General features: G+C 44.6%; 1 protein-coding gene across 1 annotated transcript; it reads left to right on the forward strand.

Moving 5' to 3' along the window:
• The first annotated feature begins 2,373 nt into the window (after positions 1 to 2,373).
• rbmx2 (RNA binding motif protein X-linked 2) lies at positions 2,374 to 25,398 on the forward strand. Its single transcript, XM_038775314.1, has 6 exons — positions 2,374 to 2,476; positions 7,553 to 7,668; positions 19,877 to 19,928; positions 21,601 to 21,730; positions 23,422 to 23,614; positions 24,454 to 25,398. Exons 1-6 carry the CDS (start codon positions 2,472 to 2,474, stop codon positions 25,107 to 25,109), a joined length of 1,152 nt encoding a protein of 383 aa, XP_038631242.1. The 5' UTR covers positions 2,374 to 2,471; the 3' UTR covers positions 25,110 to 25,398.
• The last annotated feature ends 109 nt before the right edge of the window (positions 25,399 to 25,507 follow it).

The raw sequence follows: 25,507 nt of genomic DNA on the forward strand, positions 1-25,507 counted from the left end.
AGATGCACAGCGTGGCTAAGCTACAGGTAGTGAGTGGGGGCAAGGGCCCGCCGAAGCTGAGGGTGAGGCTCTTGAGGTTGCACTGGAAATCCAGGCCTAATAAGAGTGGCGCGCAGAGGTCAGGCAGGACATAAAGTTTAAATTTTGAATAATTAGCGCCTCGAATTGTGAGCGTCCTTGGATTTGAACTGAGTGGGAGCCCAAAGCGGGGGCGATAGTTTGGCTCACAGGAAAAATAGGAAGCGAACAGCGTCTTACCAGCTCTGGGTGGATAAAGCTCTCGGTGCTCCCGGAGTCAAAGAGGCATGGCGTGCTGTACCCGTTGATCTGGACCTCCGCCATCAAACTTCGTAGGTGCTTGGGGCGGGATTGATCTAGGGTGACGGTGCTGAGTAGCAGGCCGCGTGATGAGTGCCCGGGAAAGTCGTAGTCTTCCGAGTGGGCGTCCGGTCGAGTAGATGCTAGTACGTTCTGGCGAGCTTGATGCCGGATCGCTGCGCTGAGTTTCGGGCCGCGTGATGAGTGCCCGGGGAAGTCGTAGTCTTCAAATGAACTTTCTGAGCATGGCGATGCAGATGGGGCCCGTGGATCGCACATGGTGAGCGGCGAGGAAGGTGGCGTCCAAGATGGCGGCCCCCATGAGTTGCATGTGGCCGGCCGCATGGTGGGGGTTTGCCAATATGGCGGCCCCCATGGATCGCACGTGGCGGGAGGGGGCGGAGTCGGGGCGTAGGCCGCAGCGTTTCGGGCCCCGTGGGCCCGCTGGTGTTGGGAGCGATTTGTTCTCTCTACTGGGGAGTTAGAAACTGGGGCCCTTTTCGCGAGGCACACTCTGGCATAGTGGCCTTTCTTCCCGCAGCTGCTGCAGGTCGCGGATCCGGCTGGGCAGTGCTGCCACGGGTGCTGGCTTTGGCCACAGAAATGGCAGGCTGGGGCAGCAGAGTAACTGGCTTTGGCAGCGCGGTAGCTGGGGGGCCGTGCGGCACAGGCCTGGGGGGATTGTTGGTCGGGGGTCCACGATGAGGTCGCGGGGTCCGCGGGAAACGAGGTGAGGCTGCGGAAGGAGACTTCCATAGTGGTAGCAGCCTCCACAGTAGTACCTAAGTCCTGGGCCCCCTTTTCTAGCAGTCTTTGGCGCACATAGTTAGATCTAAGGCCCGCTACGAAAACGTCCCGCACAGCAAGCTCCCTATGTTCAGCCGCGGTAACGGCTCGATAATTACAGTCATTAGAAAGATTGTTCAGTTCCCGTACTAATTCGGCTAGCATTTCTGTAGGCCGCTGACGGCGAGTCGTAAACACGTGGCATGCATAAACCTCGTTACTAGGCCTAATGTACATTTTGTCCAATATCGCAAGCGCTGCGGTGTAAAAACCATCCGGATTTAGCTGTGTGGAGATTCTGTGGCTTACCCTCGCATGCAGTAGGCTGAGTTTTTGTTCCTCCGTTGTTCCAGCGGTGCTGGCTTCTGCCAGGTAGGCCTTAAAACATCTCAGCCAGTGGGAAAAAATTTCCTTAGCCTCTGCATCCTGCGGGTCGAGTTCTAGGCGTCCGGGCTTGAGGGCTGCTTCCATGATTTACTTCGACTGTTTTTTAAGTATTAAATTGATGGAACCATCAATTCTACGGACACGTGCTTGTAGGATTAGAATAGCGGTTTTAATATACTTACAACAGAGCCAGCCTGTTAGCCGTCGAACTTTCGGTAAACTGGCTGGTGGCTGACTCTGTGGCACGGATCTTTATACAGCAGCTCCAGGGGGAGGAGTTCTGGGCAGAGCCAAGGGGGGAGCCCAGTACAAACTCGCGAGTACTCCCAGAGCTACTCCCCTGGTGGTCAGGTAGTGCAACTGCACTTACAATATTGATACATATGGAACAGAGTGACATTGGTAACTATAATACCGTGTGAATCTCATTCACCACACAGCCCCTGTCCAGCTCTCCACTATAGGCTCTACTGTGGGCATTGCCCTTGGGTAGGCCGTGTGATGCGGTTGGTTTGGGGGGGTGATATGGCAGAGGGTGGGGGTGCAGGGGTGGGCATGGCAATGAAAGTCCATGCCTGGCCACTCCATTCAGATGGGGGGGACATCGCCGCCCTACAGCCCGTCCCTGGTCACCTTCAGTCATACCCCCCTCCCCGGCAAGTCAACATCTCTCTATCTCAACATTTTTGGTGACATTTTGTCAGAACTGATAATTATTAACAATACTCATATCTCCTTCTACCTCTACATTGACTCAATCCTCATTTATACAAATCCCCATATGGCGTATTGTTTTCAAAATTCTAAAGTGAGAAGTGAAGTGACTGCGAGATGAGCAGCTTGTCATTCGTGTTGTACACCAGTAGGTGGTGGTGTGGCCGGAGCGCTCCGGGATTCTGTTGTGGCTCCTCTTGCTCGACTCCTCCTTCACTCCCGGGAAGTGCAGCTCCTGCTTCAGGGGCCGCGGATTTTGCTGCAAAATGAAGTGAGTTGGAGATTGAAATGATTACGTTACTGGTTTTCGAAATACGTTCACTGAGGGACGGATATGTTTGGTATGAACACAAGAGATTCCTCGGGGCTGTCATTTGCCGTATGATGGTCAATGTTCAGCATCTTTTCTTGCCAGTCTGCAGCCATTTCCTCTGAAAACTGCTGCTTGCACAGAGCTTGTTTTCAGCACTAACTCTTCATTCATTTCGAATAGAAGGGTCAAGGTGATGGGTGGCAGTGCACTGAGCAGAATAAACTGTGATCAAAGAGTATCTGAGCTGAAGTGTTTGTTGTCAGCAGTAGTTTGGCCTATGGAATGAATCTGTCATTAGCATTAAAACAATGATAACCCTTTTTGTGACCACAGGTAGTGAGTGAAATCTGTCAGCCACTCTGCTTTAACCGTTTGTGATGTCCTCCCTCGACCATGACATCTTCCTACTTGCAAAAATCTCCTAAAGCCCTTCCCTCTGTTTCTGTTCCCCTTTCCTTATTCCCCATTCCCCTTCCCCGTTATCCTCCCCTTTGGCCCGTGATGCACTTTTAGGGATTTTACACAGTATGTGAGGAGTACAGCGGAAATGTGAGTTGTTGAACCATGATCTGGCGAATGGAAAAAAACCTCAGCACACAAATCTAGATGGGCATTGGAAGATGTTCGAGATGGACGGCTTTTAGGAAAGTACTGAGCCTGGAAGAAATTAAGGTGAACAGTGTAAAAGAGACAAATGTAAATTCATCAGAAAAAACTGAACTTCTTCACTCTGGGAATTCATGGAAGAGGAATTACAACCAATTTTAAAAAAAAAAGGAAACTTGTGTAGAAGTCTGAAACGACCTCATAGCATACTGTTTTCTAACTTAATCTTTGAGTGTAATATGTCCTTAACTCTTAGTACAGACCTTCTTTCATTTTGAAATTAAGATTTGCACTCGAATCAGACAATCCCACCTCCCATCAGATCAGCTGGACTAAATCTGTTGTATGTGTCACTGTTCTACAAGCGTGTGTAGTTTGGGAACAAGGGGTAGAAGTCTGTGCAGTCAGTCTGTGGGGGATTCAGTGATGTTTACAGATGTCAGTCATGGCCAAATTGCTGCTTGAAATTAATATATTTTAAAAGGGTTTCTTTTGATTAACAGTTTGTTCAATCTATGAAAGTTTCCCCTGTCAGTTCCCCAGTTCTTTTAGCACGGTTACAAATGGTTCAAAGGGATACAAAGATTCAATTTTATGTTTACAGACCCAATTAACGAAATGTTATTGTTTGTATCTGCAAGTTGCTGTGGTCCCATAGTTTGTGTTCAGAGCAGTCAGTGAGAATGTTTTTTGCTTGTGTGTTGACCAGGAGAGTAGTTGATTTTGTGATCCTGATGCATTATCCACTCACTATCACGACAAGGAGGTAGTGAGGTGCATGTATTTTCTTTCACAGGCTGTGTGTGTCACTGGTTAGGCCAGCATTTGTTGCCCATTCCTAATTACCTTGAGAAGGTGGTGGCGAGCTGTCTTCTTGAACGGCCGCAGACCATGTGGTGTAGGTACACCCACAGTGCTGTTCAAGAGGGGAGTCTAGAATTTTGACCCAGGGACAATGAATGAATGGCAATGTAGTTCCAAATCAGAATGGTGTGAACTTTGGAGGGCAACCTGCAACTGGTGGTGTTCACATAATCCGCTGTCCCTGTCATTTTAGAGGTAGAATTCACAGATTTGGAAGCCGCTGTCGACAGAGCCTTGATGAGTTGCTGCAGTGCATCTTGTAGATGGTACATACTGCAACCACTGCACGTTGGTAGTGGAGAGACTGGATATTGAAAGTGGTGAATAGGGGGGTGATCAAGAGGGCAGTTTTCTGCTGGATAGTGTCAAGCTTCTTGAGTTTTGTTGGAGCAGCACTCATCCAGGCAAATGGAGAGTATCCTATTATATTCCTGACTTGTGCCTTGTAGATGCTGGACAGGCTTTGGGGAGTCAGGAAGTGAGTTATTTACTGCAGAATTCCAATTCTCTGACCATTTCTTGTAGTCACATTATTTATATGACTATTCCAGTTCAATGGTAATGCCCAGAATGTTGATAGTGAGGGATTCAGCGATGGTAATGCCATTGAATGTCATGGGGAGGTGGTTAGATTCTCTCTTGTTGGAGATGTTCATTGCCTGGCACTTGTGTGGTGCAAATGCTACTTGCCTCTTATCAACCCAAGCCTGAATGTTGTCCAATGTTGCTGCATATTGGCATGGACTGCTTCAGTATCTGGGGGGCTACGAATGGTGCTAAACATTGTGCAGGCATCAGCAACTGTTCTCGCTTCTGACCTTCCGATGGAAGGAAAGTCATTGATTAAGCAGTTTGGGCCCATGAAATTACCTTGGTGAACTCCTGCAACAATGGCGTGGGACTGAGGGCCTCGCTAACCATAACCATCTTTCTTTTTGATAGATACGACTCAAACCAGCAGAGAGTTTTCCCCCTGATTTCTATTTACGTTGATTTTACTGAGCTCTTTGATGCCGCCCTCGGTCAAGTGCAGTCACTCTCTTCTCACCTCTTGAGTTCAGCTCTTCTGTCCATCTTTGCACCAAGACTTAATGAAGTCAGGAGCTGAGTGGCCCTGGCAGAACCTAAAGTGAACATCAATGAGTAGGTTATTTCTGTGTAAGTGCTACCTGATAGCACTGTCTACACATTCCGAGCTTAATCAGATTGCAATTTTCCTGTTTTTATGTACAGGACACACCTGGACAATTTCCCACATTGTTGGGTAGATACCAGTGTTGTGACTGTACTGGAACAGCTTTGCTAGAGTATGGCTAGTTCTGGACCACAAGTCTTGAGTACTGCTGCTGAAATGTTGTCAGCGTTGTTGGCATTGCCGTATCCAGTGTTGTCAGCCATTCCTTCATTTCAAATGAAGTGAATCAAATTGGCTGAAGACTGGTATCTGTGATGCTGGGGACCTCTGGAAGAGGCATGATTGGCTGATGATGGTTGCAAATTCATATGAAAGATTGATGGCTGCAACAAGGGGGAAATGGCTCCATCATCCCACCTTGGCTGAGACATTTGGGGCTTCCCAGTCTGTGAAAAGGTAATGAGAGCTCCATCATCCACTGTACAACGGAGAGGGTATCATGGCAAAGCTGACCCCATCTCTGTAGATGATGGCTCCAAGTTCCGTGTCGTAGTTGAAGAAGAGGGAGGAGACCATGGGTCGATCCTTGGAGGAGTTTGGAGATGATGCCAATGTTGGAGATACCCTGACTACAGATGGATTGGTAAAAGTAGATCAAGCAGGGTCAGTCCCACTGAGTTGGACAAAAGAGAAGCATTCGTTCAAAACTTTCTAAGACTGTTGAATCTTTCAAGGAGGTGGAGGAGGTATTGTAAAAGTCTTGAAATCCAATGTAATAAAAAGGAATTTAAATTCACTCACCTTTAATTCAATGGCTTTGATGAATTAACTCGATTCTGGGCTGCTTTCCATTGCATTTATTTTTGTTGAGTTGTCAACTTTCATTATATGTTGGCGTTTCTGAATGTCTGAGTTTGCAGGTATGAGACTGCTTAATGTAACAATGCAGCAAAATATTCTGAAACACTTCACAGAGAGACAGGCATAGAGTAGGAACAAGAACAAGTTTTGAGCATGAATTTGAGAGTTTTATTTTTCTTTTTTAAAATGATTTTAGAGTACCCAATTAGTTTTTTCCAATTAAGGGACAATTTAGCGTGGCCAATCCACCTACCCTGCACATCTTTGGATTGTGGGGCAAAACCCACGTAAACACGGGAGAATGTGCAAACTCCATGCGGACAGTGACCCAGAGCCGGGATCGAACATGGGACCTCGGCGGTGTGAGGCAGCAGTTCTATCCGCCACCGTGCTGCCCTGTGAGGTTTTTGTTTGAAGGAAAGTGAAGATGATAAGAGGCAGAGTGGTTCATAGAATCTTAAAATTTACAGTGCAGAAGAAGGTCATTTGGCCCATCGAGTCTGCACCAGCCCTGAGAAAGAGCACCCCACCCTAGCCCACACCTCCACCCTATCCCCGTAACCTAGTAACATCATCTAACGTTTTTGGACACTTTAGGGGCAATTTATCACGGCCAATCCACCTAACCTGCACATCTTTGGACAGTGGGAGGAAACCGGAGAGCCCGGAGGAAACCCATGGAGACACGGGGAGAAAGTGCAAACTCCACACAGACAGTCACCCAAGGTCGAAATTTAACCCGGGTCCCTGGAGCTGTATGGCAACAGTGCTAACCACTAACACCATGCAGCTCCACACGATAATTCTTTTTTTTAATATAAATTTAGAAATCCAATTCATTTTTTCCAATTAAGAGGCAATTTAGCATGGCCAACCCACCTACCCTGCACATCTTTGGGTTGTGGGGGCGAAACCCACGCAAATACGGGGAGAATGTGCAAACTCCACATGGACACTGACCCAGGGCTGGGATCAAACCTGGGACCTCAGTGCCGAGAGGTAGCAGTGCTAACCACTCTGCCACCGTGCTCCTCCACCACAAGATAATTCTGAGATGGAGTGTTGAAATAGCTGAAGGCCCTATCTCCTAGTAGAGGGGGAGGGTTACACAGTAGTCTGGATTCCGGAAGTTGGGAATGAAGGAATTTGCAGGAGTAGTGTGTGAGACAAGGGGGAAATTATGAAACAGTAATCAGAATTTGGAAAGCTATGTGATGTGATCCAAATGGCTAGTGGAGTTGAACGGGAATTAGAGTAATTGGTGAGCATGAGAGTGTGCAGGATAGAATAGATTGTTGTGAAGAGAGTTCTGTGTGAGATGCCATTTATGTGGAGTAGAGTCAAGGAGCAGACAGAGGGCATTGGAGAGACCAAGTCTAGAGGGTGTTGGAATATAAGTGTGACTGTCCTAAAATGATCCATCATATACCTTGATTCAATTAGCGTGATAAAAGTTCCCATCAGTGGAATATGCACTTGGACCTGATAAATTAATGTTTTGTTTGAGTACCATAGTCTCAACACATCTTATAATCAATCATTTTGGTTTTTTTAATCCCTGTACTTAGTCCACTCACAAAAGTGAAACTCATCAATGAGCTAAATGCAAGAGAGGCAGAGCTGGGTGTTCAAGATAAAGTGTCTTGGCATTCGGAGTACAAGGACAGTGCCTGGATCTTTCTGGGTAAGTGAAATCTTGTTTCATATCTGTCATTGTTTTAGTGGCAACGGTAACTTATGGCCAGAGGTATTAGTTTGTTTAAAATCTAAATATAATTGGATTTATTTTCTTTTGTATTGCTAAACGTATGGTGTATCAAATTTTATTTTTGAATTCTAGCGTTACGTGGAAAGATCTAAAGCAGATTTTCTAATTAGGATGATGAAAGAAAGAAAGAAAGGGGCAGTGTGAGATGGGGTTACTTATTATCTTTCCCTGTGCACCATAACTCTGGACATGTTTTGCCTGAAACTCAGTCTCTGGCACATTTCACCACACGGCACCTCTAAGGACACACACCTGATTTGGGGCAACATAGTGGTTAGCACTGCTGCCTCACCGCGTCAGGGACCCGGGTTCAATTCTGGCCTTGGGTGACTGTGTGGCGTTTGCACTTTCTCCCTGTGTCTGCGTGGGTTTCCACCTGGTGCTCTGGTTTCCCCCACAGTCCAACTATGTGCAGGTTAGGTGGATTGGCGATGATAAAAATGTCCCTTTGTGTCCAGAGGTGTGCAGGTTATGTACAGGATAGGGTGGGGGAGTGGGTCTAGATAGGGTGCTCTTTCATGGGGTTGGTGCAGACTGGATGGACCAAATGGTCTCCTTCTGTACTATGGTTCACCTTGGCAACTCCTAAATGAACACCAGAAACCTCCTGGCAAGAAAAGAGATGGTTACAGGACAGATATGTTATATGTAGCAATTACCATAGAATCCCTACTGTGCAGAAGAAGGCCACTCGGCCCATCGAGTGCGGACCAACCCTCCGAAAGAGCACTCTACCAGGGCCCGCCCACCACCCCTATCCCTGTTATCCTACGTATTGATCATGGCCAAATCAGAGCACCCGGTAGAAACTCACACAAACACAGGGAGAACGTACAAATTCCACACAGTCACCCGAGGTCGGATTCAAACCCAGGTCCCTGATGCTGTGAGGCAGCAGTGCTACCACTGTGCTGCCGGTTAATATACCAGTCTTGGATTAATGTATGGTGCATATTTAACTGTTTCTAGTTGCCCTAGATTTAATCCCCAACTGTCAACAGCCTGAACAAATTAAGATATTGTTGTAACCTCTTTAACTCTTGTATAATCAGGATTTGTGATTTGTAAGTGCACTGCTACTTTCCTTTCGCTAATTCTGTTTATATAATGAAAACATAATTTCCTAAGTAACTATTAAAAAGTTAGCCACGTAAAAGTAAAATCACCGTAGTCTCACATGACCTTAAGCCGCTTTCCCCTTTGAGGGAGAGAGCTGACTGGTGGTGATTTAACCTGAAGATCACCACACCTCAGGTGAGGGGCAAGGTTGAGAAGGCGGGGCCTTCATGAATAACCTCCGCCGGTACGGGAATTGAACCCGTGCTGTTGGTTTTGCTCTGCATCACAAACCAGCTGTCCAATAGCCATGGAAACTTCAACACATTTCAGTTTAATATTAAAATCTTGGGGTGGCGCAGTGGTTAGCACTGCTGTTTCACGGTGCTGAGGACCAGGGTTCGATCCCAGCACTGGGTCGCTGTCCAGTCACTGTGGAGTTCTCCCAGTGTCTTCACGGGTCTCACCCTCACATCACAAAGATGTGCTGGGTAGGCGGATTGGCCACGCTAAATAGGGTGGCAAAGTGGTTAGCTGCCTCAGCACGAGGGACCCAGGTTCAATTCCAGCTTTGGGTCTGTGTGGAGTTTGTACTTTCTCCCCATGTCTGCGTGAGTTTCCTCCGTGTGATCCGGTTTCCTCCCACAGTCCAAAGATGTGCGAGTTAGGTGGATTGGCCATGCTAAATTTCCCCTTCGTGTCCAGGGATGTGCAGGTTAGGCTATGGGGATAGAGTGGGGTGGACATGTGTAGAGTGCTCTTTGGAAGGGTCGGTGCAGACTTGTTACGCTGAATGGCCTCCTTCTGCACTGTAGTGATTCTATGAAATTGCCCCTTAATTGGAAAAAAAAATAATAAAATCTTTCGGTCCTAGTTGGATAGAAATAGTAAATCCACATTCTCTGTTTAAAAGTTTGTTATTAATAAAATGGCTTCAAACCATTTTGGCTCCTGTACTATGAAAGTAAATTTAAATTTACTTATGCAGTGGTCTGGTCCTATCTGTCTCTCTTTGCAATGTGAATGGCACCTAATTCCTGCCCCTTTTGCACCTTCTCTGTGGTCGTCTTTCATTCTGAGTCAAAAGTCATACAGCACAGAAAAGGCCCTTTGGCCCATCGAGTCTGCGCCGGCAAAAACCAACCACCTAACTATTCTAATCCCATTTTCCAGTACTTGGCCCATAGCCTTGTATGCCTTGTGATCGCAAGTGCACACTTAAATAGTTCTAAATGTTTTGAGGGTCTCTGCCTCCTTCACCCTTTCAGGCAGTAAGTTCATGACTTCTACCACCCTCTGGATAAAAAATGTTTCTCCTCACATCCCCTCTAAACCCCCTGCCCCTTACCTTAAATCTGTGCCCCTTGGGAAAAGTTTCTTCCTGTCTACTCTATCGATGCACCTCATAATTTTATACATCTCAATCATGTCCCCTCTCAGTCACCTCTGCTCCAAGGAAAACAATCCAAGTCTATCCAATCTCTCTTAATAACTAAAATTCTCCAGCCCAGGCAACATCCTGGTAAATCCCCTTTGCACCCTTTCCAGTGCTATCACATCCCTCCTATAACATGGGTTTCAGAACTGAACGCAATACTCCAGCTGTGGCCTAACCAATGTTTTATACAGTTCCAGCATAACCTCCCTCTTCAATCTTCTATTTCTTCCACCTTTCCCCATCAATTATTTTATAAGTTTCTACTATTGTAAAACTTATTCTATGAATTAACTTATCATGACAAACACTAAATGGCTCTCTGAACTGAACAAGATTCTTTTTGACTTCTCTAACCAGAGTTCTTTCCTTGAGGTACTAGTTGAGAAATCTGCTGGGCGTTTTCTACCACATTCTACCGCAAGCCTACCTTCACTGGTCAATATGCACATTGAGATTCTTACAGTTCCACGCAACATAGGATTGGCCTCATCAGCAATCATATAAATAGGGCCCGAGCCATTTGCTCTTCATTGATGTTGAAATGGGATACATCATAGGCATCCCGTGGGATAGCAGCTACCCGATCAGATCATTTTTTGCTCTATATTGCACAAACTCATGAACGGGCCTAAGGCCATCACTTTCGGTCCTGAAATGTGCCCAATCTACGTCACATTACCCCCGAAAAGCAAGGTATCTCAAATATTTGAGCAACGGTTGAAGCTAGCCGTTTAACGCTGATACTATACAGTAGCAACACGAGTGATATTTGCCACTAGCAGGATGCTCCTGTCAAGCCAAAATGCACAAATGAGTAATGTGATATATGAATTTCAATGTCAGTGTGATGCTAGGTATGTAGGCTGTAAAACCAAAGGCTGGCATTTTTTTTTTGAATCATTCATGGGATGTGGGCATTGCTGGCAAGGCCAGTATTTATTGCCCATCCCTAATTGCCCTTGAAGTGAGTGGTTTGCTAGGCCATTTCAAAGGACAGTTAAGAGTCATGGTCATCATTAGACTTTTAATTCCAGATTTTATTGGGTTCAAATTTCACCATCTGCTGTGGTGGGATTGGAACCCGGGTCCCCAGAGCATCACCCTGGATCTCTGGATTACTAGTCCAGCAACAATACCACTACACCACTGCCTCTGCATCATATCAGATAGCATGTCCCTTCTGTTGTTTACAATGGGCAAGGTACAGACAGTATCCAACCAGCCTGTGCTTGCAAAACTCAAACAGTGCCCAACATTAGATCTGATTCTGATTGGACAACATTTGCTAAATAATTCTCAGTGAGCTAAGAATTAACGCTGGCAACCCGTTTAAGATTTGTTTGGTAGTACTTTGATAGAATTTGAGTATTGGTGAACACCGCAATCAATCAGAGTCCACTTGCCAACCAATCTGTATTCTCTTCTCATACAGTCTCAATTTGTCTTGCAATGTATTCTTGTGATTATCCTCATGAGTGCAAGACAAAACCTTCGGAAAAAATTGACTTTTTTTCAGCAATACAATTTATGGATTGTCACTCAGGCTCACAGTGTGTGTTTTGAAAGCTATGTATATTAATACACAGGGCCCTAATCTTTGCAGACAGAAAGAAAATGTTTAAAAGCAAATTACTGTGGATGCTGGAATCTGAAATAAAAACAGAAAATACTGGAAAATCTCAGTAGGTCTGACAGCATCTATAGAGAGAGGACAGAGCTAACATTTTGAGTCTGGATTACTCTTCGTCACAGCTGACAAAAAGTAATCCAGACTCAAAATGTTAGTTCTGTCCTCCACAGATACTGTAAGATCTGTTGAGAAAGAACACCTGTTTCAGCTAAACAAAATAAGTGACAACCATTCGCTGGTTGTATACATTGTTGTTCCCTCTATATTTGGGGTTCTTGCGAATTGTCTTGATGAGTGCAAGCCTAAGTTTTGATGAAAAATGTATTTTTTTAAAAAATATGTTTATTGAAATTTTTTCCATAATAAATAAAACCATAAAACTCAATTAACCAAAGTTACACATTGGAAGAAAGAGACTCACAAGCAAACGGATATATTAATTTGAATCCCAAAAACTAAACTAAACCCACAACAGCTGATGGTGACTATCTCCTTAAAAAATTAAATGAATGGCTACCATCTTAGGTAGACCCTTATACCAACCCTCTGATAGGATGGCATGGTAGTAGAGTGGTTAGCATTGTTGCTTCACAGCTCCAGGGACCCGGGTTCCATTCCTGTCTGTGCCGAGTCTGCACATTCTCCCCATGTCTCCGTGGATTTCCTTCGGATGCTCCAGTTTCCTCCCACAAGTCCCGAAAGACGTGCTTGTTCGGTGAATTGGTCTATCTGAATTCCCTCTCAGTGTATCCGAACAGGCGCTGGATTGTGGCAACTAGGGAATTTTCACAGTAACCTCATTGCAGTGTTAATGTAAGCCTACTTCTGACACTAATAATGAATATTATTATTATGGTGGAACCTTCTCCAAATGTAAAAAAGATATGCGGTCACCCAAACCAAGCTGAGACACTAGGCGGAGTAGGAAACCTCCACTCAAGCAGAACGTATCTCCGGGCCATCAACGAGGCGAAGGTGAGGACATCCGTCTTCAACCTGACTGAAGCACCGGCGTGTCCCAAATATGGTCACAAGCATACATGGATCCAAATCAACTTTGAGTATCTCCAACATGGTGTTGAAGAAAGAAGCCCACTTGGTGCAAGACCAGAACATGAGTGTGGTTAGCCGGTCCCCGAGAGCAGCGCTCACAGTTGTCCTCCACCCCAGAGAAAAAACCACTAAGTCAGATGCGCTCTATGCACCACCTTGAATTGAATCAAACTTAGCCGAGTACATGAAGAGGTGTGATTGACCCTTTGAAGGGCTGCACTCCACACCTCACCGTCCAGAATGAGACCCAATTTATCCTCCCTCAACGGAGCTAATTCCACTGAGAGGATGGAGCCATATTTGCCTGGAATAGTTCCCCCACCAGACCTGGCCAAAGACAAAATCCTCTTTAACAGGGAAGAGGAAGGTGCTAAGGGAAAGGAGGGAAAATCCTTGGATGGAAAATCGTGAATCTGAAACTACCTAAAGATCGGAGCCGGGCAGTTGTAATTTTTCCACCAACTCCTTACAACTGGCAAACGTCGGGCAGCAAGATGGCGCAATGGGTTAGCCCTGCTGCCTCACTGCGGCGAGGTCCCAGGTTCAATCCCGGCTCTGGGTCACTGTCCGTGTGGAGTTTGCACATTCTCCCCGTGTTTGCGTGGGTTTCGCCCCCACAACCCAAAGATGTGCGGGGTAGGTGGATTGGCCACGCTAAATTGCCCCTTAATTGGAAAAAATGAATTGGGTACTCTAAATTTAGAAAAGAAAACTGGCAAACGTCCCCAGCACAAATAGGGCTCCAAACCCGGCCCCTCCATGACTTAAGCGTCAAGTCCAAATCCGCTGGCGGAAAAAAGTAGTTGTTGCAGATGGGGGCCAGCAAAGACAGGGAACAGAGCTTAAAATGCTGCCTGTACTGCTTCCAAGTTCTCAGGGTGGACACCAGGGAAAATCTGGATTCAACGAAAATCTTATTGGAGAGAAAGACAACAATGCGCGGGGGGGGGGGGGGGGGGGGGGGATGTTATCCCACCTCTAAGTCTGACTTGACACTTTCGACCAGATTAGTGTCATTTCATTTATGAAGCAAGGTCCAATTATGGGCCAGCCGGACTCCCAGATAATGAAAGCTAGTCTTGACAAGGTGAAAAGGTAGCGTCCCCAGTTGGGATCTCCTCATTGGGGTTGACCAGGAAATATTGACTCTTGTCCAAGTTCAACTTGTACCCAGAGAAGGAGCCAAAACTCCGAAGCAGCCTCATTATCTCATCAACAGAGAGTACTGGGTCCGTAATATAAAGAAGTCGATCATCTGCATAAAGGGACACCCGATGCTTCACCCTTTCCCGATTTATCCCACTCCTTACAATAGAGGACCTCAGTGCTATAGTGAGCAGTTCTATTGCATAAACAAACAGGAACGGAGACCATTGGCATCCCTGTCTCATGGCCCTATTTAACAGGAAGTAACTGGAGTTCAGGAAATTCGTACAAACACGAGCAGCGAGGGCCCTACAGTAGTCGAATCCAGGAAATAACTTTGCGACCATATCCGAACCTCCCAAGAATCTCAAATAGATATTCCCACTCCACTCTATCAAATGTTTAGCAGGCAGTGTATATTGGCCGACAGTTATCAACCGATAACGAAGCTTGTCTGATGCTCCGAGATCGCCTTTGGATTTGGATTTGGATTTGTTTATTGTCACGTGTACCGAGGTACAGTGAAAAGTATTTTTCTGCAAGCAGCTCAACAGATCATTCAGTACATGGAAGAAAAGGGAATTAAACAATTCAAGAAAATACATGAGAATACATAATAGGGCAACACAAGATATACAATGTAACTACATAAGCATTGGCATCGGTTGAAGCATACAGGATGTAGTGTTAATGAGGTCAGTCAATAAGAGGGTCATTTAGGAGTCTGGTGACAGCGGGGAAGAAGCTGTTTTTGAGTCTGTTCGTGCGTGTTCTCAGACTTCTGAATCTCCTGCCCGATGGAAGAAGTTGGAAAAGTGAGTAAGCCGGGTGGGAGGGATCCTTGATTATGCTGCCCGCTTTCCCCCGGCAGCGGGAGGTGTAGATGGAATCAATGGATGGGAGGCAGGTTCGTGTGATGGACTGGGCGGTATTCACGACTCTCTGAAGTTCCTTGCGGTCCTGGGCCGAGCAGTTGCCATACCAGGCTGTGATGCAGCCCGATAGGATGCTTTCTATAGTGCATCTGCAAAAGTTGGTAAGGGTTAATGTGGACATGCCGAATTTCCTTAGTTTCCTGAGGAAGTATAGGCGCTGTTGTGCTTTCTTGGTGATAGCGTCGACGTGAGTGGACCAGGATAGATTATTGGTGATGTGCACCCCTAGGAATTTGAAACTGCTCACCATCTCCACCTCAGCTCCGTTGATGCTGACAGGGGTGTGTACAGTACTTTGCTTCCTGAAGTCGATGACCAGCTCTTTAGTTTTGCTGGCATTGAGGGAGAGATTGTTGTCGTTACACCACTCCACTAGGTTCTCTATCTCCCGCCTGTATTCGGACTCGTCGTTATTCGAGATCCGGCCCACTATGGTCGTATCGTCAGCAAACTTGTAGATGGAGTTGGAACCAAGTTTTGCCACGCAGTCGTGTGTGTACAGGGAGTAGAGTAGGGGGCTAAGTACGCAGCCTTGCGGGGCACCGGTATTGAGGACTATTGTGGAGGAGGTGTTGGTGTTCATTCTTACTTACTGTGGTCTGTTGGTCAGAAAGTCAAGGATCCAGTTGCAGAGTGGAGAGCCAAGTCCTAGGTTTTGGAGCTTTGATATGAGCTTGGCTGGGATTATGGTGTTGAAGGCGGAGCTGTAGTCAATAAATAGGAGTCTGATGTAGGAGTCCTTGTTTTCGAGATGCTCTAGGGATGAATGCAGGGTCAGGGAAATGGCGTCTGATGTGGACCGGTTGCGACGGTATGCAAATTGAAGTGGGTCAAGGCGTTCCGGGAGTATGGAGGTGATGCGCTTCATGATCAGCCTCTCGAAGCACTTCATTACAACTGACGTCAGGGCCACCGGGCGGTAGTCATTGAGGCATGTTGCCTGGTTCTTCTTTGGTACCGGTATGATGGTGGTCTTCTTGAAGCAGGTGGGGACCTCGGAGTGGAGTAGGGATAGGTTAAAGATGTCTGTGAATACCTCTGCCAGCTGGTATGCGCAGGCCCTGAGTGCACGACCAGGGATCCCGTCCCGGCCCATCGCCTTCCGTGGGTTCACTTTCAGGAAGGCCGATCTGACTTCGGAAACTGTGATGGTGGGTATGGGTGAATTATGGGCTGCTGGGGCACTCGACAGCGGATTGTTGGTTACCTGCTCAAACCGAGCATAGAATGCATTAAGTTCATCGGGGAGGGGTGTGCTGTTGCCAGAGATACTGCTCGGCTTCGCTTTGTAGCCCGTTATGTTGTTTAGTCCTTGCCACAACCGCCGAGAGACTGTCTGTGACTCTAGCTTAGTTTGATATTCTCTCTTGGCATTCTTGAGGTGGACTACCAGTCCATACTTGCCAAAGCAGGGCTCCAGCCGCAGCACCAGCACTTTGGCAATAAACTTATTATCCGCATTTAAGAATGAGCTTTAAATAAGAATTAAATTAAACTCACTTGTCGCTTCAGCTGGTGAGCTAAAAGATGACTGGCCTTCTCACCGTATTCATAAGTCATGCCCCTCGAGCATCGCTGCTGTCCCACCGCTCTGTCTGTTGACAATTGCTCGAATTGTGTCTGCAGCTTTTTCCCACTTGCCAACATCTCCTGGATAGGGGCAAGTATGGACTGGTAGTCCACCTCAAGAATGGAGTCCACCAACCTTTGCTGCTCCGCCCTCACTGTCTTCACCATGTGCGCATTATAGGAGATAATCTCCCTCCGAGGCCTACCCCATGAGTTTCCCACAGCATGGAAGGTGAGATTGACTCACTTTTATTACATTTTATATAGTCCCCAATGGCAGTGGACATGTGTTCACAAAATTTCTGGGAGGGACCTGACTCTAGGCCAAATCAACAAAGTGCAGATCATGGTCTGAAATCACAAGCGCTGAGTACTCAGCAGGAACCACTGAAGGGAGGAGAGACCTATCCATCACAAAAAATCGATCCGCGAGAATACCTGATGCTTGAAAAATCTTTGTCACTTGGGTGCAAAAAGTGTCAAGGATCTTAACCCCCCCCCCCAATCTGCTCCATGCAAAACAACAAAGTTCTGGTCGCCTTTGGAGTCAGAGATTTGAGTTTGGACCGATCCAGACTAGGGTTCAGAACACGATTAGTCCCCACTCAAAATAAGCTGATGCAAATCCAAATTGGGGAGGGAGGCCAGCAGATTATTAAAAGATTCGTATTGTCCTGGTTTGGGTCATAGATATTATCCAGAACTACTGGAGTGCCTGCCAAAGAGCCACAGACAATAACATGTCTGCCATTGGGGTCGGTCAAGATTCTAGAGGCAAAAAACTGAACCCTTTTATTAATTAATATTGCCGCACCCCTGGCTCTATTATCGAAGCCCAGGTGAAAGACTTGCCCTACCCACCCCTTTTGCAGTCTTGTCTGGTCCCTGACCCACAAGTGTAGGTCTTGCACATTGCTCTTGCAAAAACGCCACATTGGAATTTAAATTCTTCTGATGAGCAAATACTCTCACCTTTTCACTGGGCCATTCAATCCCCTGACGTTCCAAACAAATTAGGGGTCTCCCACACCCCCTCAATCTGGAATCAGCTATTTCTACCAAGGGATACATAACGGTGCAGCAACCAGGCCCACCCAAGGTGGCCGCCAAACTAAATCCCAAGACTAAACAAAGAAAAATATGTAGGCACCGTAGTAAACTCCCACCACCCTTGCCTTTGGATACCACCCCACCCAAACGTGCGTACAAATAGAAACAAGGCGAGCACGAACATCTAAAAGCTACTAACAAACCGAAACAAAACAAGAAGTCTTCAGCTCATTATCTAAAAAAAACTACTATAATGGGCTGCAGCCAACCCTTCAATGCTGCTCGCGTCATCTAACTCTTAGGTTAGCAGGGAGGCTCACTAGAGTTAAGAAAAATAGTTACAAACAACAAAATGCTAAAAACCCCATAAACCATTGAGCTCCGACCAGTGAGCTATCTATTTTCATAGCAATCAAAACAGAACCCCACATAAAACTAAACCCCAAACTGTAAAAATTCAACCCCAACAAGAACAGGAAAATACAAGAATCAACATTGAAACACAACAGTGCAACAATTAAACCTGCCAGCCCCAACAACCAGAAAACTCAGTCACACTGCGCCCAACTCCTTAACAAAGGAGTCCACCTCTTTTTCAGCAGTGTTGATGTTCTTCCTCTGCTAATGACAACCTGTTTCCCTGGCCATGTCTAAATAAAAACTGAGGCACAAACAGCCTTTCTAATATCCTACATCCTACAGTCAAAAACCTTCAGTAATTTGACCAGTCAGTTCCGCTCCAAGACTGGAATGCTTCCATTCTAATCTCAAGAATTGAACGACTTCAATTCTTGTTGAATTTAATGGGATTGCCTGTGTCATGGGTTGACCTCTGCTGAGGATTCCTTTAAGACGATTTCAGAGAAGGTATCTCATTTTTAAGACTTGCTCCCATCAGTTGTAAACTAGGTCAAAGGAGAGCTTTTACTGGAAGCCACTGTTGTCAAAAGATTTTTCTCAATCAAGCAATTTGAGTGTTTCAATTGGAAAATGTTTTAAAGGTTGAACAATCAATATTTTCTTTTAACGTTTATTTCCTCTAACGCTTATTCGTTTATTGTCGCCCACCTGGGTGGGGCTTTTGGTATCAACACTTCAGCCGTGTGTTTTTAAAAATGTGTCTGAAAAATTAAACTTTTAACCCCATCCTATCGTATGGGTTGCTGTTCACATTTTTCCTACATGTAGATTTGCTGAATCCAACTCTGGTGAGCATGACAAGTAGGAATGGGGTGGGCCAATCAGTTCCTCGAGTCCGCTCCGCCATTGATTAAAATCAAGGCTGATCTTTGACCTCAACTTCAATTTCCCTGCCTGATCCCCAAATCCCTTCATTTCCTTAAAGTTCTAAAGTCAATCAATCTCAACCTTAGATAGAAATTTTAAATGGAATGTCAAATATTAAAAAGGTTAACAGATGCTGAAAGTGGCCTACTGCATGTTTCCCACTGTCTGTGGTGCTGCTTACTAACCCATCCCTTCCTTGTACAGTACCACCTTCTGGTCCACTTTGCTGCTTGGTTGCCCATTGGATTATTTACACTGCTGCCTCTCATTCCAATAATTTACAAACAAAAGTCAAAATACAGGCAGGTGAGAGGACTGAGGAAAACAAAGGCATTAAATGAGGGGGGGGGGGTTGCCGGAGGTGATATCTTAGCCATTTCTAGTGCAGATTGGCAGTGTTTCTTGGGCATTAGGGTTTTAATGAAGGTGACAGTTTGAAGTGGAATCAGGTGTGAACAGGATTTGATAATATTGTGAAATGGCACAGATTGAGTTCACACAGTCAGCTCCTGGTACTTGATCCTGGTGTGAGATTTCACAATAGTGCTGATGAAATAGAAACCATTTACTGAGTATCACTGCTCAGCTGGACTGATAGAAGCACTCTCCGAGAAGGGGAAGGTACTGAAAGGTGGGGGAGAAAATGTGATGTTTTTTTGTATTCCATTAAAAAGTTCTATTGTGTTTATTTATTTGAGTGAAAACTGTTAATTTTGCTATTTCCTAGGCCATTGGTATGAAGATTTGAACGCCAATAATAAACAGAAAATGTAATCAGATGGTTAAATAGCATAAATTTCTATTGGAAAATGTTTGTGATATCGACCCCAGATCTTATATTTATTAAGCTGAGTGTAGTACTGATTGTGCAGACTCCTGGCCCTGGCTATGCAAACATCAGCTGTGATGTGTGAAGAGTTTGGTTTTGTCTGTAAGTACCCTCTATTTTCTTGTTTCTAGGTGGCTTGCCCTACGAATTAACTGAAGGAGACATAATCTGTGTGTTTTCCCAGTAAGTATTATTTTTCCTTGCCCATTTTTCTGCTCACTTTCTCCACCTGAGACTAGATATGCTGACATGCAGTTCCACAGGTACGCCCCTCTTGAATTCCTCAATCAAGTGACTAGGCTCTTTAATCACTGGTGCAGCTTGATCTTGTCGTCATTTGATGTTTATCCTTGCGCACTTAGAACAGAGCCTGGGAGTAGATACTAATTAAGCTTTCCTTCTCGGATGCAATGGTACTGAGACTAATTGTAGTAGACCCTGCCACTGCATCGATTGGGACCACCTAACAGCGCAAACCATTGGAGATCACTACTTGTAACAATAAGCGATTATTATTATCAAATCTCGAACCTTGGTCTGTGTTGCTCAGCTGTTCGCCAAAACTTGCTGTGTGCAAATTGGCTGCCACGCTTCCTACATCGCAACAATGACTGAATTTTAAAAATACAACATTAGCTTGAAAGTGCTTTGCACCACAAAAGCCACTTTATAATCACAAATCTTTTATTGTCTCAAAAACAGTATCATGAGCAATGTGTGCTTGATTTGGTTTATCATTTCAGGATTGGTGAAAATAGTCTGGTTTTGTGCCAGTAGGTGGCACAGTCTCACAGCTTTCACACCTTCCTGCAGTTTGCTAACAATGCAGTGCATTTATCCAATACATTTAATGTAATAAAACCTCTCAAGGTGCTTCAAACAGAGAGCAGACGTCAAACAGGAGTGGAAGAGCAAGGAGAGAAGACTAAATGCATGGTCAGAATGATTTTAGAAGCGAGGAAGAAAGGATCAAGACAAATAGATTTTGAGAGGAAGATCCAGAGAAGAACCAAGGTGGCTGAATTATCTTACACTGAAGGAAACATGGTGCGAAAGACTGGGTTATACAGAATGCCAGAGAACTTTAAGACTGGAGGAGGTTGTGTAGATGACCTGTGGCGAGATTTGTAAATAAGGACAAGAATTAAGTGCATAGACAGGAGTGGAGGCAAGAGACAAGGTGAAATCTGAGAAGGAGTTAGTGTCGATAAGTTGGGAAGAAATGGAGTTTGTGTAGGATGAGATAGATATATACTGTTCATTTGATGTCACTTTCAGCAAAATGTGCCGGAGTAACAGTTCTCTCTCTGGTTTTCCTCCCCTGCTTGCCCCTGAACTACTCAATAGCAGTTGGAGCAGCAGAGAATAAAATGCTCTACTAACTTTAAAAGAGAGGAAGAAAAGGGTGACTAGTTTGAACAGGGAAACAGTACCAGGAAAGGAGGGGAGAAAGACCCAGTAAACATCTGGCAATGACAGCAATGCAACCTCCGCAGATAGTTTGGGAAATGACACGATGTACAGCTGGTGAGGTGGTCTCTGAATAGAAGGATTCACCACCTGTGATCCACAGGCCCTTCCAGATTAGTGTGTTGGGCGATCTCTCCTGGATCAGATGCATTCTCTGCAAGAGTGGACATTCAATACAGTTAGTCAGAGAGGGAGGCCTGGGATATCGGAGAGCGAAGGTGGATGGGGGAAAATTCAGAGTCTAACTCCATGTGAGAGAGCCTGAGTGGGAGGTTTATTGAGGAGATGAGACGGCAATGGTGTATCTGGTGAGATGTAACCTCTAATAAATGTGCTGTAAGAGAGACAGAATAAATGTAGTAAACCATTAATCTTCATGTGACAGGTATGGGGAGATTGTTAACATCAATCTGGTTCGAGACAAGAAGACTGGGAAATCAAAAGGCTTCTGCTTTATCTGCTATGAGGATCAGAGAAGCACCATTTTGGCTGTAGACAACTTTAATGGAATCAAGGTGGGTATGAATGCAGGAGGAAGATCATGTAAAGATTCTCTCCACCATCAATATTGTATCTGGCAGATAATGTGCTTGCTTTCTCGGCTGTGGATAAGCCAGACTGAAAATTGGGGTAAATTACAAGATAAAAATATTTTGAAAGTATTCCATACAGAAAAATGGGACTACCTTCTGTCCACAATAATTTTAATTGTAAAAAAAAAATACATTTCAACTTTTACAAATAACATACGATCAGTATTTTGCCTGATTTAATCAATGTAAAAGTCAGCAAGTAATTGATGAGTGCTTTTCTTGTAACAGTACCTCAGAGAACATAGGAAGATGTATGATACAAGAAAACATCATGTTTGCAAGTTCACTGGTAATTGATCATGCAGTTCTAGGACATGATGTAAGACCATTCCTTTAACTCCCCACTTAAATTATTCTTTGTCCATAATTCGAGAGGGCATTGATTCATTTTGCTTCTGTTCCTTGGTCAGTGGCATCGTCAAACAGCTTTTTCCAAGTGACCATTGTACATATGTAAACTTTAGATGGTTTTATGGACATGGATGTTAATTTCATGCATATGGTGGCTTCCCCTGAATGCATGAGTGAGCCCTGGCTGAGGCCAGTTATATTTCCTGTACTGCCTCTCCCAGAAGTTAACTCATGGTGGCATTATCAAATCTGGCACCTTTTCATACTGTAGGGCTCAGCTGCTCATTTTACCGTCAAATAAGTCATTTAAGTATTTCTGAACAAGTATCTAGTGACTTCTGATTTTTTAAACTTCTGTTAATTGATTAGAATTGTCACTACAAATTCAAAATTTAAAGTGATTTAACATTTCAAAAGTTGTGAGCACATAAATAATCTGGCTTGAACTTTACAATAGAATTTTAAACTTCTGAAGTATTGCCAGTCCAGTGTGTAGCTATTGACAAATCTAACTTGGAATGCAGTAGTAATGCCACCATTAGCTGTTGCCAATTTTAATACGTAGATTGCAAACTTATTGCAAGACGTTAAAATGAAATTTAAGTCGCTCTAGTAGTGGATTGATTTTGTTTTTAAAGTGCCATATTTAATAAAGTTGGGTAATATTTGTATTTAGTTTATAAGATATATACAGGGTTTCTTATCCTTTGCAACGAAGGCTGCAACTGTTGTTTGGTGTTGCTGATGTTACTATATCCAGATTAAATCAACAGCGTCAATGAGTGTTTGAACATATTCCAGTGATCCTACAACAGGACCCTACTCTTAGACAAGATATACAAGAAAATATACAAGTTTTGTAAACTTGAACTGAAAAAATATCTTTTGCTGCTGCCTTGTGCTCCGAGGCTGTTGAAGAATGAAATAAAACTCCAACCTGTTTATTTTACTGAATTTGAATCATCTTTGTCATATTATTGTATGCCAGTATTATGCAAGTACTCTCATTAATCTGTATCGTGCATATGCACTGACCACGAGAGTGAGGTTCTAGTCCAGTCAATCATGCAGAACACTTAATATGCTAACTCGTGAAAGATTGGCATGGGATAGATAGAAGCAGATTTTCTCCAGTAATAGAGCATCAAGAAACCATAGACACTTGAAGGAACACAGTGGGTAAGCATGATTAGAACAATCTGCTATAAGGACTAGCTTTGACATTTACGGTATTGCAATTTCTGTCTTTATCCACCTTTCAGATAAAGGGGAGGACAATCCGTGTTGATCATGTGGCCAATTACCGTCCTCCAAAGGATAATGAAGACATTGATGATGTGACAAAAAGACTGAGAGAGGAAGGCTGTGCACCAAGAGCACCTCCTCCAGCACCAGTTTCCTCGGCGTCGTCTGAAGAGGATGTTAGTGAAATGTCAGCTAAAAAACGGAAGAAAGGTATGTGAAGTGAAATGTGTGGGTCAATGGCTTACGGATTGGATTTTGCCAAAGCTTTGGTTTGGGCAAATTAGGTAATAAGAGTTTATGAGTCACTGTTTTACAACAACTGTGTGTCACTGGCGTACTGGCTCTATAAAATGGACTAGTTGCAGCTGCAGTTTGATATTCAAAATCCCCACACTCCTGGAATTGTATTTAGTATTCAGCGAGCTAGTGACCTCGCTTTTCTCCTCTGGATTCTTCAAAATCCAGATCAAACTGACCAGTTCGAAACAGACCGAGGGAAGAGACCTGCATCAAATGCATTTGGCTAGTCTCAGTCCAGTTCCAAGTGCCTACTGAAGCACTGCTCAAAAGGGCCTCTAATTCAGTATGAATTGGCAATCTTTTAGTTATTCATTTATGAGATATTGGCATTGCTGGCTAGGCCAGCATACTACCCATCGCCAGTTGCTCTTGAGAAGGTGGAAGTGAGCTGCCTTCTTGAACATGGTGCAATCCCTAAGGTGTAGGCACACCCACAGTGCTGATAGTGAGGGAGTTCCAGGATTTTGATCCAGCAACACTGAAGGAACGCTGATATATTTCAAAGTCACGATGATGAATAACTTGGTCAGTAAGGTTACAAACATGGCCATGTGAGAAAAGAAATGATAATGCTGGTGGTCTGCTGAGGTTGGCACAGAATGCAGATTTTTTTTTGTGCTACGTCCTACCCGAGAATCCTTGATGTTGATAGTGGGTGCTGATAAGAGAAGTGAAGTTATTTGTTGGGGCTAACATGGCCCCTTTTTGTGAGCCAGAATTCACCGGAACATTTTTTTTTTGTTCTCTAGAAAAGAAAAAGAAAAAAAAGAAAGAAAAAAAGGAGAAAAAATTCAAACTGGCGAAGAAGGAGAGCGAGGAGCGAGCCACCAAGCAATTGGCCAAAAGCTCTGGCCGGAACCTATCCCCTCCACCACTTGTAAGAGTCAAGAGTGAAAGAGAGGATGCAGGATATGAGAAATACACTAGTACAAAACAGGACACTACTCAGGATTGCAGTGTGGATCGCAGGAATGACGAAAGAGGAAGAGGAGATGCAAGGAAACAAACAGATGGAGTTGATGAAATGAGAACCAGAGAGAAGCATAATGAGAGAAGTCGGTCCAGGAACTCGGAGCGAGAAGAAAGGCGAAGAGATGATCAAAACGGCAGAGGAGCGTGCAATGAAAGGTCAGAAAGAGAAACAAGGTTCACCCACGGTGATGGGAGAGAGCTGAGAAACGACGAGGAAAGGCAGCATGACCAAGAGAAAATGCGCAAAGAAGACAGGTTTGACAGAAAGTATGATGACAGAGAAAAATACAGGAAGTACGATCGCAATAAGAGAGAGGAGCGGGATTCAAATTGTGATAGCATCAAGCACAAAGAGAAGAGGGATGACCCTGACAACGTCAGCCATTACAAGGGAAGAGACAATAACAGAGACAGTGGTCATAGAAGAAACTGAGCAATTAGAAACTTTCTGCAGCTAAACTGAATACATCTCACCATCAAAAGTCAAGAAATGAAAAGTTCAAGCAGTTAATAACTAGAGATAAAGACATCAGTCTGCAATTTGCTGCTTTCCTACAACCTGTTATTTTTTCTGAAGAATTTCTCTTAGTTTGGACTACTCTTTCAATGGACAATATTAAGCAACATGCAAGACCCCTTGAAAAGATCACTTTAAAAAAAATAAACTTTCAAATTGTCTATCTAATAATGTGTAAAATAAAAGTTTGATGATTTGTTTTCTACTTTTCTCCCTATCCTGAATATATCAACTGAAGCAGGGGTTTGAATCTTCTAACATTTGTTACCCTCCAGTACTTCAATAGCTGGCTGTGCTTTATGTGTGAAGCGAGT

Source organism: Scyliorhinus canicula, chromosome 17 (genome assembly GCF_902713615.1).
Source record: "Scyliorhinus canicula chromosome 17, sScyCan1.1, whole genome shotgun sequence".
Taxonomy (NCBI): Eukaryota; Metazoa; Chordata; class Chondrichthyes; order Carcharhiniformes; family Scyliorhinidae; genus Scyliorhinus; species Scyliorhinus canicula.

What these genes read in the sequence shown, in the direction of transcription:
- rbmx2 (XM_038775314.1), top strand. An exon ending in CAGTGCCTGGATCTTTCTGG is followed by an intron (nt 7,669 to 19,876) that starts GTAAGTGAAATC and finishes TCTTGTTTCTAG; the next exon opens with GTGGCTTGCCCTACGAATTA. An exon ending in ACAACTTTAATGGAATCAAG is followed by an intron (nt 21,731 to 23,421) that starts GTGGGTATGAAT and finishes TCCACCTTTCAG; the next exon opens with ATAAAGGGGAGGACAATCCG.